The sequence below is a fragment of the Populus nigra genome, chromosome 11 (assembly GCF_951802175.1).
Source record: "Populus nigra chromosome 11, ddPopNigr1.1, whole genome shotgun sequence".
NCBI lineage: Eukaryota > Viridiplantae > Streptophyta > Magnoliopsida > Malpighiales > Salicaceae > Populus > Populus nigra.
In genome coordinates this window covers 1,836,975-1,853,710 of record NC_084862.1, presented here as the reverse complement: position 1 = coordinate 1,853,710, position 16,736 = coordinate 1,836,975, and the positions used below count along the sequence as shown (strand labels likewise).

Below are 16,736 nucleotides of genomic sequence, written 5' to 3'. Positions count from 1 at the left end.
TTTTATATTAAAATATCAAAACAATCTGAAAATATTAAAAAAATCTAATTTAAAATAAAAAAAATATTTTTTTTTAATTTTTTATAAAATACTTCTAAAATACAAAAACAAATAGCAACGTAAACTTTGTAATTAGAATTGAAAGGAAAATAATGAAAGATGGAAAACCGAGGACTTGAGATAACCCTAAAGGGGACTTAAATTCTCACACAAGGAGAAGAAAAATAATCTCGTAAAAAGTGTTGTAAAAATAACTTATAATTGTTTAAACAGGCACTAAACAAATCTAATTTGGAAAGGTAAAGAAACCCTAAAATAGTTAAAAAATCTAAATCTAAAATTATCTAAGAAAGTACTAAGAATTCAAAAACAACTTTTTCTAATCCTAATTCGAAAATCTTTCGATCTTAATTATCTAGTTATCGGGCATAAAATATGTAGAACATCCTGTCTAAATTAATCTGAGCATATTATAATTGTGCTTATTTTTGTTAAAAAAAAACTTGTTTGACAAGCACAACCTTTTTGTCATATGATCCATAAAGATATTTGCTATATATTCCATATTCCATGTACGGATGCAAGAAATCCAAATATATAGCTCAGCTTTTTCAAAATCTACTGGACCAAAACTTTGTGCTTTATATTATGCTTGATGTGATAAAAGTATTATTAAAGTAAAAAAGATAATATTAAAACAACCTGTTCACTCCACTGTAGATGCCTATATATATATATATATATATATATATATATATATTCTCTAAAAATAACTTATAATAATTTAAATAGTCACTAAACAAATCTAATTTGGAAAGGAATAGAAAACATACAATAGTTTAAAAAATATCTAAAATTATCTAAGAAAATACTAAGAATTTGAAAACAATATTTTCTAACCATAATTCTATCATAATTTGGCAAGACAAGATTTGTTAAATGTTAATTATTTTATTACAGGGACGGTGTTGTACGATGATCCTGTTAAAGCCTTGCTTCTAAGTAAGAGCACCAATGCTCTTCTAGAGTTCTGGGAATTTCCCTCCTTTTCTCTATTCTCTTATATGCTAGTAACAGTTCCTTTAGCCAAGGTGAAGTTTGTCCTGGCAATCTCTATCAGCTGGTTCCTCTCAAGTTGAGACAAGGTATTGATGCAGGTGAATCAGAGTGAACCTCACTTCACTTCGGATTCTATTCATATAGCCTACGGGTCTCCTTCTATAAGTAGAAGACCAGCTTGGTGGCAACAACAAAGCTAATTCAAGAAATAAACTGTCATCGTTGCACTAAATACCTTCTAGAAAGCCTCTCATTTCCACTGTTGCAACAATAGAGCTACATCCAAGAACCATTTCATAATCAGTGTTATGGAATTATCGATAAACATATGCGGACAAGCCTCCAATCAGAGAGATGAGATCTTCCGAAAGTGTAAGTCAGAGAGTTTCCCATCACAAATACCAGGTGATGATGACGCGAAGAAGTTGATGGATAAGGAGTTATACAAGTACGCAGCAGAAGACAAATTTGATGAATTATTTGGTGAACGGCGGCGTGTTTCATCAGCGGAACTATCATCCATCATTTACACACAAGTTAGCCCCTCTGGAAATTCACTGCTTCATGTTTCAGCAAGCAATGGAAGCAAACATGTGACGGAGCTCCTTCTACAACACTTTCCGCTTCTAATGATGAGGAAAAACTTCCACGATGATACTGCACTTCATTTAGCAGCCGGAGCTGGACAGCTGGGAACTACAACAGTTCTTATCAACAAGGCAAAAGGCCATGGAAGAGCCAGCGACTTTCCTAACTTTTTGGAGATGAAGAATGATAGAGGAAACACAGCTTTACATGAAGCAGTCATTAATGGGCACGACATTTTGGCCCATTTTCTGGTTTCGGAGAGCTCGAAGCTTTTATATACAGAAAACAATGAACATAAGTCTCCCTTGTATCTTGCAGTCGAGAATAGCGATGAGAAGATGCTCACTACTCTAATGGATACTATACGTGATGATGTTGATTTACTTAACAAGCTAGAAGGAAAGTCTCCCGTGCACGCCGCTGTCCAAGGAAGAAAGAGAAGTAAAATGATTTTTTTCCCTTCTCATTCATATATTTTCCCTTCTAACATGCTAGTGTTTCTTTCATTATTTGATCTATTTTTCATTCGAGTTAAATTAATTTCAGCAATATTGGAACAAATAGCGAAAAACAAGCCAGGCCTTTTGCGCCGGAAAGATGAAAAGGGGGAGAATCCACTTCACTGTGCAGCATACATGGGTTATGTTTGGGAAACTCAATTCCTGTTCAATGAATATCGTGATGGTGCAATCCAGCAGAACGATGAAGGCAACATGCCTATCCATGTTGCTAGCAAAAAAGGCTATGTTGACGTAGTTGATGCATACATTTCCGAGTGGACTGATCCAGCAGAATTTCTCAACAGCAAAAGGCAGAACATTCTACATGTCGCCGCCGAGAGAGGAAGACATGGAGTGGTGAAGTATATCCTACGAAATAAGAATCTGGAAGCACTTATAAATAAGCAGGATCTGGATGGAAATACACCTTTGCATTTAGCATCAAAGAATGGCCGATCCATTTCAACATTTACTCTTGTGCGAAACTCTATGCTTATTAAACACAAAGCCAATGGCGAAAACATGACACCATATGAGGTTGCAAAGAAGCAATCTAAAATGGTGGGAGCAGAATTCTCAGGAGAACCAATTCCGAAGGGGAAGGTATGTTAAGTAATAAATGTACAAAGAAACTACTTTGGCCTAGATGAAAAAAGCAGCAATCATTCGACTGCTACATACATCAAATCAGTAGGCATTTAGCTTTATGGTGCTTCTATAAAATACATTTCAAGGTTTTTTGTTTTCTTTTCCCTTGAATCATATACAAATCAGCAAACAAAAAATATCTTTCTCCAAATTTTCTTGGTGTAGGACAACGATGCAGAGATGCTACAAACAGAGGACAAACCAGATCATGGAGTGGTATCCCATTTTCTTTCATTCATTTCCTTTTCTTTTATGAGATAACTAGTTCCATAGTCTATTTTTTCGGTTCTTTTTCCGAAAACCATACGCATAATAACATCTTTTGGTTTTTTGATGTGGGGAAACCAAGTTGGTCCAGATGACAGAAAAGGAGGGAAGGAAAACCTAGATTATTATGGAGTGGTATGTCTTCTTCTTCTTCTTCTTGACAAAAATGGAGGCAAGGGAAAACTAGATTAATGGTCTACTTCTTCCGGAAGGAAAAACTAGATTATTATGGATTTCTATGTCTTCTTCTTCTTCTTCTTCTTGACAAAATATAGAGGAAAGGGAAAACTAGATTATTATGGATTTCTATGTCTCCTCCTCCTCCTTGAAGAAATTATCCTGGACACTTCGTAACTAGCTAAAAAGAAAACTTCTGACTGCATATTTTCTTTGTCAAATAATTTATAGGTTACATATCTCTTTTATCTGTTGTTTTCCAGATGATGACATTATCGATCTTGCATTTTTGGGCCAGCCCTAAGAGATCCAAAGTAGAATATTTCCGTATTAAGGGCAGGCCTATACCAAAAGAGGAAATCAAGAACAGGATTAATTCTCTTCTTGTTGTAGCCGTACTCGTCGCAAGTGTAACATTTTCTGGTGTGCTCCAACTCCCTAGAAGTACAGACCAGCCTGGAAGTAGAGCTTCTAACATCACCACCAACAATATCCACAATATCCAGAACCAGGGGATATCAGAAATAAATGAAGGCATCCTAAGGAATGTTTATATTTATTTTGACATGGTAGCCTTGAATGCCTCGGTCATGGCATCGATAATCCTTTGTTGGGCTCATCTATATGATGTCAAAGTAGCAGCACATGTAATTTGGGTGGCATCAATATTAACAGGTGGTGCTATCTACTTGATGTGCTTAGCATTCGTCTTTGCCGTTGCTATTGATGTAGGCAAAAGCTTTGCCTTCTTCGTTCTCACCATTGTCGTCGGTGGAGTGCTTTTTCTTTTCCAAACCGTGGTTTCTATTCCATTGATTATTCCGCCGAGTGCCAACCAAATCATTGAAAGAATTGCTTCACCTTACATCTATCTCCTGATTTTCTGCGTATATTACCTTTTGGACTGGTTTTATTTTAAATTGAAGAGAAAAGAGAAGCCACAACAAACAACGTCGTCTTCTTGATATGATGCTCTTCGGATCAGTGGATTGTGTGTGTTTAATCATCGTAATAATTTAATGTTGTTGATTGTATTAATTATTTGATATTTGTATTGTTGTCATAATTTGAGTTTATTCAATTCCATGGAAATGTATGGCTCCCGGTGAGCATTTTCTTTATTGAATAAAATAAAAGAAATGTTTTCTACTAATATAAGTAATTTCTTTATGCAAATTAATTAATGTGAAATTATGTAAGCATTCCATGCAAAATTTAATAAACAATATTTACTGTCCATGAGATGCACTCTCTTGATCTGAAGTCAGAAAACAAAAAATGTTTTCTTCGTAATAAAAATACACAATAAACAAATTAACAAAAATTAAAGCTTGCGCTAACTACAAAGAAGAAGAAGAAGAAGAAGAAGAAGAAGAAGATGGTCGTGTATGCTCGTTTTTCAATCTATTCTTTAGGTGTACAAATCCAACTTTAGAAGTAAATGATTAGTCATGCACTTGAAAGCTTAAATACTTTCTGAAGCCTCTAGGTGTACACTCGCCTAAGATATTGCGTGCACTTAACATCTGGAGCCAAAAGAAGAAGATGGTCAGTCAAACTTGATTCGATGATTTCTTTTTAATCGAGTTCCCAATTACTGTCTCTTATTTATTAAGGTTTAGAAGTGGGGTAGTGTTCTGTTTTTGTTTTTTTAAGATTTTGGTTGTATTTATGTTTTAAAAGTGTTTTTTAAAAAAAATAATTTTTTTTACTTTAAATTATTTATTTTTTATATTTTTATATTTTTTGATATATTGATGTTAAAATAATTTTTATAAAATAAAAAAATATATTATTTTGATACATTTCCGAATGAATATAACTTTGAAAAGCAATTACTACTATTATATTTTCAAATACTTTCAAAGTGTATTTTACTCAGAAATGTATTAAAATAATATTTTTTTTATTTTTAAAAAATAATTTTGATATTAGCATATTAATACAATTTAAAAATAAAAAAATAATTAAATTTTTTTTTTAAAAGTTCATTTTCAACCGCATTTACCCTTGTGTTTGTAATCAAAAGCAAACATCAAATCCTTAAGATTCAGCCATCGAATGGTCCTGCACTTGATTTGTATTAAAATTCAGTCCCTAATACGTAAAGAGAGGAGAATCAAACTTTAGTCTAAGATCATGATTGTCGCACCCGACATCACGGCGACTCTAAAAATAATCTTAATTAAAAAAAAACATATATCTGACATCTTATTCTTTTAAAAGAAAAGATCTTGTTTAAGGAGTTGCCACCTAGTATTATGGTCACTAAGAAACCTGACTGGTTAACAGAGATTCTATGGTACGAGACTGGTTACATAAAAGGAAAGATGTTTGAGGTTGCCGCACGTTGAAAGAGAACAGATAGACCTTCAACAACAATATTAAAAAAAAAAAAAAGGAGATAGGGGATCACCTTGCCTAATACCTCACCCCACTTTGAATTATAGGTAAGGAGAGCCATTGACTAAGACTGAAACCTGACCAGTAGACAAGCAAGAGGAAATCCACCCTCTCAATTTAATACCAAAACACATGTAAGTCATCACCTCATCAATGTAATCCCATAGAACTGAATCAAAAGCTTTTTAGAAATCAACCTTGAATATGAGACATGATCTTCTACTGCTTTTTAGATCATAAACCACTTCATTAGCTATCATAAAACCATCAACAATTTGTCTGTCTGCTATAAAAGCAGTCTGATTGTCACTAATCAAGCTGCCTATTACTTCCTTTAGTCTACTGGACAAAATCTTCGCAATAATCTTGTAAATACCATGGATCAAACTAATTGGGCGATACTCTTTGAATTCTGAGGTAACCTTTTTTTTCGGCACCAATGTGATATAAGAGAGGTTAACCCCTTTTGGCATAGACCCTGTTCCAAAAAATTCAGTGATAAGGTCAAATAAGTCATCAATAATAAAATCCCAAGCGAGCTTATAGAATTTAAAATTGAAGTCGTCTGGACCAGGACTCTTAGAACCATCACAATCCCATACACATATTTTAATTTCATCAGAGGTCACCTCTCGCTCTAGCCAAAGAGACAACTTTGAATTTAACCTTTTAAAACCTACAAGACCCATCTTTGCCTTATTCCCAATTGGAGCTTTATACAGATTGAAAAAATAATCAACAGCAACGGATTTGATTTCTAGTAGAGACCAAAGTTCAACCCCCTCATGATTGATCATCATAATTTGAGATTTGGCTCTTCTAAAGTTAGCAATCAAATGGAAAAACCTGGTATTACGGTCCCCTAGCTTGAACCATAATTGTCTAGATCTCTGCCTCCACTTGCATTCAACTATATTACTGTAGGTCCATTTATCCCTTATAAGAGATTCAAGCTTCAGCTGATATGAGGGACATAGAGAATCAACCTCCTGTTTTCTCTCTAGATCATCAATTTAAGAAATCACAACCTGAAGCTTGTGCTCCTGAGCACCAAAAGCATCTTTGTTCCATTGCCGAAGTTGAGCTGCTACAAAGCTAAGCTTCTTAATAAATCTGAAGCGTCTTGGAAGTGCCGTACACCCGTCAAACCAGAAGCCTCTAATAATGTTTTTGAAGTTAGGGAATTGAAGCCAACTGTCCAAAAATTTAAAAGGACGATAACCATTCTCTAGGAGGCAATCAGACACAAGCAGGGGATAATGATCTGACATTTCTCTAGGTAGACGATGGAGCATTACATTGGAGAACTGAAGAAGAAAGGATTCATCTAAAAAAGCACGGTCTTGTTTGCTCATCAAGCAATTCCTGAACCAAGTGAAGTAACCTCCAACCAATGGATACTCAATAAGGTGACAAGAATCCAGAAAATTCCTAAAAACTGAAGAGCCCCGGATATGAAGATAGCCACTGCTTCTATCAGTCTGATTTAAAGTCTCATTAAAATCTCTCACCATCAACCACGGAATAGGGAAGGCATGTCTGAGGATGCACAAGCTATTCCAAAGGTCCTATTTTTCTGACAAAGAACAAGGGGCATAAACACCAACAACAGCACAGACAAAACCACTTTGCATATGCTGACCGTACATACCAATCCACCCGTAACCATATTCAATAGAAGAAACCTGAAATTTTGTATCATCCCAAAGAGCAATAATACCCCCTCTACTTCCTTCAGCCTCATTACAAGCCCAGTTAACATTGCTATTGTTCCAAACATGAAAAATAAAAGAGTGTGTGCAAGTCTTAATTTTTGATTTTAGAAGAAAGCACACATCAATATTATGAGTATCAATAAGCCTACCCACAGCCCGTAATTTTCCAGCCCTAACCAGTCCACATAAGTTCCAAGAGAGAACCTTCATAAAGAAAACAAAAAAAATCCTAACCAAAACAGAGGAAACAAAGGACTTACTGGACAACCCTCCAGTCAGCCTTCTCTTGTTGAAGTTGTTTCCGAATATCTCCTTCAAAAGCATATAAGTTGGAATTGTCCCCAATAAGCAAAGCTTCCCCAATCTGGACCATACCCTGAACTTCTCGATCTTTTGAACTCACAGTAGCTTCTTCATATCCTGATTGTACAGATCCTGTTATACAAAGATGTTTATGAGAATCCCCACCATTTTGAAAATGGCGTCTATTCCCTATGTGAACATCTGAGTCATCTGTGGATTCTTCCATGTCATCCGCATGGCTCTGTAAAGTCCCATGAATAATTAAGAGTTTTGTCTTTCTTCATCTTGAGCGAAATTTCACTTGACTGTTGTCCTTTTGAGCAAGATCTTTAGAGTTGGTATGCACAGTAGAACCCAACTTTAAAAGTTGGGGCCATGTATCTTGAATTGGCTCCTGGGCCAAATTATAATTGGAGCAAGAAGAGGAGGAGGTACTGTCAAGGGAGTCAAAGCAGTAAGTACCCAAACTAAGCTGGGCTTCTAACATAAAGGGGTGGCTCGAAGTAACGTGACCAAGGTCCACTAAATGATGAGCTTGAACATTAGAGTCTTACACCTTGCTAACATCTGCAGTATTGTTGCTAGTGGTGCTGGCGTGATGATTTAAGTGTTGAGTATATCCTAAAATTTTAGGGAAAAGATCTGCAGACATTGTTGGGAAGTGGACTTGCCCCCCTAGTTGTTGTAGTGCATTTATGATGACAAGAGAGCTATGGTCTTGGAGACTAGTGGGAGCCGAATAGGTAGCCTCCCTATAAGCTGGATCACCAGCTAGATGTTGTTTAGCAGTTGCCGCCTCTTCATAATTTGAAAAAGATTTCATTTTCTCCCCCGTATCAAGCCTTACGTCATGAGTAGTTTCAACTGGAAAATGTGTTATAGTTCCATCCGAGCTAGATTCATATCTATAGGTTGTGTACCCATCTTCCAAAAGTAAGCTACTATGGAAGGTGTCCATGGAGTAGTAAATTGAGTCAGCCATGGGATAGTGAAGACTGTCGATTTCATCAATACGAATGGTATGATCTTCCCCATCAATGTGCAAGATGATTGTCTTCCTTATATCTTCATCACTTTTTGTACCAAGTAATAAGCGTAAAGATACAAGAGCTAAGCGTCTAAGGCCTAAATGATCAAAGCCAATAATATCTCCTGTAGATCCGAGAAGAGTTACTAGACAGTTTCTGTTCCATCCAACTATTGACAATCCTTGTATGGAGATCCATGTTAACCTATCAATGGCACAATCCGTCGAAAGCCATGGCCTTATATCATCAAAGTATTTGTCCCAATAAGGCAAGTCAGCCTCAAAAGCATGCATCATGGAGGGATGATCTTCAAATAGGAGCAGAACCTGTGAAGCACCAAGAAACCTCATTCTAGTTGATTGAATATCACAACTAATAAGGTCATCTTGAATCTTTCCATAGTCTGCACCTGCAGATATGGATGCAAGCAAACAATTGTTCAGCCATGATATGTCTTGTGGTTTTGGAGAGTAAATGACAGTTTCGTTCATCGAAACAAGTTTAGGTGGCTTTTGAGGAAGACAAGCTTCTTGCGCAGACATTTGATGGTGCGGGGTATCCATTGTTTGCAGAACTGTTGCATAAGTTCAGTGATCTCTTGTTCTAAAAGGTGGGCTTTTCAGTCTAGCTACAGGTTTAAGGGGATTTTGTGGGATTTTTCTTTGAATGTGTCTTGTTTCAAATCTTGCTAAGTTGACCCGCAACTTGTAAGAGTCAAACCAAATATTATTTAAGCTGCGAAGTAGATCATCAGTTGAGTCTTTAAAGGAAAGGGTACAAAACCCAAATCGTCTTCCAGCTTTGTTTAGTTTTCTTGCCATAAAAAGACTTTGGACAGATCCAATTTGGAGAAGACGAGCTCGAAGATCATGGTAGGAAAGGTAGCTTGGACATCTCTCCAAGTAGAACTTGTATGGTTGAGGGTGGTGTGTGTGGGACAGGGGACGTGAAGGTGGAAGGATTTGGATGTTTTGTTTGTTTGAGGGATGTCATACCCGGACATCGTGGCGACTTTAAAAATTTAAATAATCTTTGGAAGGAATGGATTGCTGGCATCCTGTTCTTTAATGAAGATATTCTTTGTTTAAGGAGTCGCCACCTAGTATTACGGTTACTAGGAACCCTAACTGGTCAACAGAGATTCTATGGTCCGAGACTGGTTACGTAAAAGGGAAGATATTATCACCCCTTAAACGTCCTGCATTGTTGATCTTTGTCATTAATTTCTAACATTTTTTTTATTGTTGGTTTATACTATGATTGTTTGTGTGTAATATTCCTGACTCTGGCGACAGTGAATATTCAACTACGGATATTTCCAACTCTGGCGTTGGTAAATATTAAGTAGCTATAAAAACAAAATAAATTTAAATTAGTTTTTTTGTTTATTCCCGACTCTGGCGTCGGTGAATAAAAAAATCAAATAAATTTATTTTTTTTAGCATACACATTTTTTATGTAACTAATTAAAAGTAAAATACAATAAAATAAAATAAATTTACATCAGCATCTTTATTCCTGACTCTAGCGTCAGTGAATAAACCAATTAATTTACTTTATTTTATTTTATTTTTGCATTCATATTTTTTATTTCTCTAGCTAAATAAAATAATATTACAATGAATAAAAATAATATAAATTTAAACCGATATTTTTATTCCTGACTCTGGCGTCAATGAATAAAATCAATAAATTTATATTATTTTTATTCATACATTTATTTTTATGTTATTTTTTTTCGCATGCACATTCTTTATTTTTCTGGCTAAATAAAATAAAATACAATGAATAAAAATAATATAAATTTAAACCGCTATTTTTATTCCTGACTCTGGCGTCAGTGAATAAAATCAATAAATTTTTATTATTTTTATTAATGCATACCCATTTTTTTTTATATATATATTTTTTTACTTTTTATTTACATTTTTGGGCTGGGCTGGACCCAGCCAGCTCGGCCCGGGTCACTGGCCCAAGCCAGTGATCCGGATGTAAAAAAACAGATGCACGCGTGAAACAATTTCACGCGTGCATCAACAGTGCGAAGGTAATTAAATTACCTTCGCACTGTTCAAATGTTATTTGAACAGGGAAGAGCAAAAAAAAAAAATGGAAATGGACGCACCTGCTTCTGGAGATTGCGAAGAAGGCTGCGATGGGTGGCTACTTTGGTTCGGCTGATTTCCACTCTTTCCCCCGGTGTGCCCGCTGTCGCTTTCTTTTGATTTCTCAGTTCTTGAGATGAAGGGCTTCTGTTTTTTTTATTGTGTTCTGTTTCCTCTGTTTTCACGAGGACGACAAGCAGACAATGGGGATGCTGGCTGTCAATAATCTTTGGTTCAGTGGCGTTCTTTTTTTCTTACAGGGACGAAGACAATGGCAGGGCTGATCCATGACTCTCCTCTGCCTTTCTCTCCTCCTCTGTATATATATTTTTTGGGTTTATGTTCTGTTTCTTTTCTTTTGTGATTTGCTCTGTTTTTGGGTTCTGTTTTTGTTCTTGACTCTGTATTTTTTTTTTTGTGTTTTGTGCTCTGTTTTTTTCTGGGTTGATTGCTCTGTTTTTCTGGGTCTCTTCCTCCTCTTTTTTTTTCATACCCTGAGATCTGTATTTATAGTGCCAGAGTCCATTCACTTGTGAGAAACCAAGTTTCAATTAAACTCATTTTCTTTTTTTAAGTTCGAATTTGATTAAGAATCAAATTTGAAAGCGGATAACTATCATTATCTTAAAGACAAGGATTATCTCGAAGATAAAGATTATCTTGAAGATAGGGATTATCTTGAACATAAAAATAGAATGATAAAAGCACATTGTAGTCCTTAATTTTCACGGAAGTTGACAAATCACACTTTTCAACGAAATAAATCTCTGATCTTTTAATTTTTCATTTTAAACCCTGTAAAAATTAAATTAAAAGTCAAAGGGCTAAAATTGGGTTATGACAAGGGATGTTCATGTTGATGTTGGTTTGCCATGGCTTTTTAGAGAGGTTTTTTGAGGACCCTGAAGGAATCTGATATACCCAATAGCTTCTAAACAGGATAGAAGCCATATCAGTCTGCAAAAGAGCACCAAATCACAACAGGACAGGAGGTGGAAGTGGTGATAGGCCGGCTGAGTTAGGGGGAAGTGATGGGCTGAAGGTTTGTTTGGTTTGGGAGAGAAACAGAGGAAAAAAGGGGAAAGATCTTGTGGGGAGCGGCTGGTTTTGTTTCTCTAGTTTTGGTCAGGGAAGGGAGAGTGAGATCTGTCGGTTGAGGGAGGGGAAAACTATGGCTGATGAGAGGAGAGAGTGGTGCTGAGAAGGGGAGGCTTTTGTGTTAGTGGGCGGCGACTCTTTTCAAAATGTGAGTCTAATTACCTCAAACCAAAACCAAGAGTAAATAAATATCATTAATATTTACTCTCATTGCGTAATAAGTATTAAATATTAAGTGTTACATGAAATTTACAACATATTTTTTCATGAATGCAATTTTTTTTTTGAAGTTATGCATACATTTTATGTTTCATAAAAAAATGCATACATTTTATGTAAGAAACATTGTTGTTTTCTTATCAATTGTTAGGAAAATAAAAATAAAACCATAGTCTAAATTAGCAATTTTATATAATCATGGCTTAACCATGTTAAACAAAAATTATATTGAATATTATAATCATTGTATAACAAGAAAAAATATATTAAAAAATTTATTTGCATAATTATCATTAAATAATGAAATTATTTTCAATAGATGCATAATTTCATAACGCTAACAAAAAGAAACTCCTTTTTTTTGTATAAGTAAATAAATACTTCCATTCCAACATGACAATATATTCACAGTGGTGTGGGAAATATAATAAGCATTTGCTAAGCACATATATATAAAAAAGATTCTTCCTATATATGGTGGGTGGGTGGTTTTGAAGATTCAGATATTCTTGAAACTGTAAATTTTAGAGTTGTTTGTAATTATTGAAGTTATGCAATTTTATTGTTGGAGTAATGATTATTTTTTAAAAATATTTTTTTATTTAAAAATATATTAAAAAATATTTTTTTATATTATTACATCAAAAAATCTAGCTGTAACAATAAACCCAGTAATCCATGAACTGAAACAATTGACTGGTTGGTGTGTACTCAATCAAATAATTAGAGAATAAATATTTTTCCGAAGAATGGATTCAACGTAACATGGCCCTACTTCCTTTCTTCTGATTGAATTTATTGATGTGTAATACAGGACCATCCAGTTAATGCAAAGTTGGTGGACCATGAAAAGACTCGACCTGAAGCAGTGGACTTGAAGGATTCTAAACAGCTAGATTATGATGACTTGGTCAGTGTTTCAGTATTTTTATTATTTTTCTTGGTGAAATTATCAGAGATTATTATATAGCTTATATACTACTTTAAAGTTCTAACTGTACTGCCTTTTCTTCTGCAGATGATGATATTTTCGATCTTTTCGTGGTTCACTAAACGTGCATACCCCTTTGGTGAAATCATACACGTTCAACGCAAGCCTTTCTCAAAAGAGGACATGATAAAAAGGATAGATACTCTTCTTGTGGTGGCAATACTTGTTTCTGGCGTAACCTTTGCCGGCGTTATCCAGCTACCTCAACCACGTCACAGTGGTAGTAAAATTATCAAGGTTTTGCTAAGCATGTATGTTGGTTTGGACGTTCTCGCTTTTCTTTCTGCCGCATTAGCTAGCAGCTATAATCCTTTGTTCCGCACAATTAAATGATATCAAATTTGCCACTCCTGCAATTTGGTATGCCTCAGCATATGTTGGTTACTCTATGTACATAATGTTCCTGGCATTCTTATTTGCTGCTGTTCTAGCAGTAAGGGAAAATCTTCCGTTCGTGGCGATTATCATTCTGCTCGGAGTACTTTTCTTCGTTTATCAAACTTTTTTTTACGTACTATGGCTGATTCCTCCTTCAATAAACCGAGTTGTACATACATTCTTCTCGATTTCCCTCCACAAGTTCATGTTCTTATATACTTATCTTGTGGGAAGGTGGCTTGAGATCTTAAAGAAACCCAATCAACCGGAAGAGCAGCTAGCTAGCTAGCTATTCTAGAAGTTGCCTGCAGAGGGTGGCAGTCTTGCATGCCAGCTTCTTTTACTTCTAATTAATTATATCTAAGAGAAGATGTTGTCTTGTGATAAGTAATATATATAAAACATCATGTATTACGTTTTTCAGAGATTGTAACAATTTGAGTTTATGTCTCTGTAATAATAATTTGAACTTGTTTGTATTCAAATTGCTTCATTTAACTTTTCTTTTTCTCAATGGACCACCCCTCTTGGTCACCTCTCTATCTCTTAGGCTCAACAAATTACTATATATACTCTAATTGTGCTGCGCACATCTTCTGCAATCGATTCCATCTGAATATGCTCTTGAAGTTACCATGAGGATGATCAGAATATATACGAGACTAGTTTCAACAACAGGCAAACTTTTACTTATTGTAGTTTGATGAATATTGTGCACAAATAATTTAAGTTACCACCATATGCAAAAAATAGAAGCTTGATATAAGAAAAGAATTAGGTTAATGAACAATCTTAATCTGTTAATGGATCTTTTTTAACGGTTAATTTTTTTAAAAAAAGACTCATAATAAAAGTATAAATAAAAATCTGATAAAAAAATACTCTGAAAATAACTTTTAATTAAATAGATACTAAACCAACCTAATTTGAAATGGAAAAGATACTCTAAAATAGCTAAAAAATTAATAAAATAAAAATTAACTAGAAAAATTATAAAAATTATAAAATAATATTTTTTGAGCTCAATTTATGGAGTTTCTCTACCTCAACTAGTTATAAGGCCTCTGAAACATTATGACTAAATTTGAATATGATTCATCGATAAGATCAAAATTTTTATTTACTTTATATATATATAAAAAACTTTTTGACAAGTTTGAGTTTTGAGATTTAGAGTTCATCATCAATATCCATAAACGTATTTGTTATTGTTAGATATTTCAACATAATTCAATGGCAACAAATCCAAATCTGATAGCTAAGCTCTTTCAAAATCTAATGTACCAATACTTTGTGCTTCAATAAACAAAAGATGTGGTCAAATTTGAATAATAATTATGTGGATGTTGGATTAATGATGAGAGGAAACCTTGTCAAATTTAAAGTTCGATATGATAAAAGTATTATGAAAACAAGTTCTTCAATCCACCTTTGGATGCCAATGTGTTGAATGATCATCATAGTTTCTTTTTAAAAAGAAAGGAGCAATACACAGAAAGAATAAAGTATATGCCTGGTAGCTAATTAATTTGTATTAACTTTATTCACAAATATATTTAATATAAACCCTGGCCCAAAAATTTAAATCTATGAATTCAAATTCAAAATTTTAAACAAAGGATAAGGAAATTAAATAAAAACAACACACACACAGAGACAGTTATATATATATATATATATGAGACTTGTAGTCTGAGATTTCCAGCAACTGCATTGCAAGTGTGATCAATAATTATTTAAGAGAGCAATGCTAATCATGCAGCCCCAAGTAACAAAAACTCTTGCGTACAAGAAGATAAAAGATACTAAAACGGCTCAAAATTTTATATTTAACTGAAAAATGTTATGATCAGTGTCAGGGCATTGCACAAGGAATGTGTTAGAATGGGAGAACTTAAGCTCCCAGACCAAGAATAACCAAGAATAGGAGCATCCAAGGACACACCCGATTATAAACAACTGTATAAAATTCTCAACAGAGAAGTGAGCAGCACTAAAAACAGCTGAGCTTACTAAAACTGCCTGCTTCCAGTTCATGGTAGAGGCAAGAGATTTCAACAGAAAGCCTCTGTAAACAATTTCTTCCAGCAGCGGGGTGACAAGGCAACAAACCAGGATGCAGGCAACTTTCGAGACTGTTAAAAAAAATTGAGGATAAAATTAAAAAAAATAAAATTATTGTAGATTGTTACATTGAAATGCCTAGTCTTTTTAATATATTTTGTACTAGTTTACTTTCCATGCTACGTTATGGACTGGACCAAAAGGTTTTTTAATATATAAAAAAAAAGAATGTTCAAGCTATGAGAAATTTTTTGGCATTGTCATTAAACACGGTCCAATAAGTCACACTTAAAAACTCTTGATTTGACTCTTTGTTTAGTCTAGGTTTCAAATTAAATAATGTAGAAATTGTCACAATATAACCTAATTGACTTGGTAGGGCCAAAGGAAAAAAATCAAGAAAAACAAATGAAAAAAAAAAGTCCAAGCAAACAGGGCCAAAAGCAACCTGGATGATTGATAAAATCATAATTTGACTTTAAAAAAAATCTAAAGATAACATTTAAAAAAAAAGATTTGACACGAGACATATTTGACCGACTTAATTAACCCGTCAAACTTGTGACCTGAGTCATAAACTCTACTAGGTTCAATAATATTTTTTATTTAATTATATAATAACAAATATGAAGATCAATTTAAAATCAACCAAATATTGAAGGATAAAATTGAAAAATAGAAGTCAATAAAAAAATTTCAATAAAAATTTAATATTGAAAAATAAAATTATTAAAAAAACACCAAGTGAATGAGCTTGGGTGGCCTAGTAATTATTAAGGAACAAATTCAAAATCTAACCAATTGAGTTATCCCAGAATTAAAATATATAACTTATAATTGTTTAAACAACACTAAACAAATCTACTTTTGAAAGGTAAAGAAACCCTAAAATAGTTTAAAAAAAAAATAAATCTAAAATTATCTAAGAAATACTAAGAATTCAAAACAAATTTTTCTAATCCTAATTCGAAAATCTTTCGATCTTAATTATCTAGTTATATATATAGGGTATAAGATATGTAGAACATCCTGTCTAAATTAATCTGAGCATAGTATAATTGTGCTTATTTTTGTTAAAAAAAAAAAAAACTTGTATGACAAGTACAAACCTTTTGTCATCTGATCCATAAAGATATTTGCTATACATTCCATATTCCATGTACTGATGCAAGAAATCCAAATATATAGCTCAG

The 16,736-nt window shown here is 33.9% G+C and overlaps 1 protein-coding gene across 1 annotated transcript; it reads left to right on the top strand.

The window, feature by feature from the left end:
• The first annotated feature begins 1,367 nt into the window (after positions 1-1,367).
• LOC133668644 (protein ACCELERATED CELL DEATH 6-like) lies at positions 1,368-4,204 on the top strand. Its single transcript, XM_062088594.1, has 3 exons — positions 1,368-2,750; positions 2,961-3,011; positions 3,503-4,204. The coding sequence occupies exons 1-3, from the start codon at positions 1,368-1,370 to the stop codon at positions 4,202-4,204; spliced, it is 2,136 nt and encodes a 711-aa protein (XP_061944578.1).
• Positions 4,205-16,736: the final 12,532 nt, after the last annotated feature.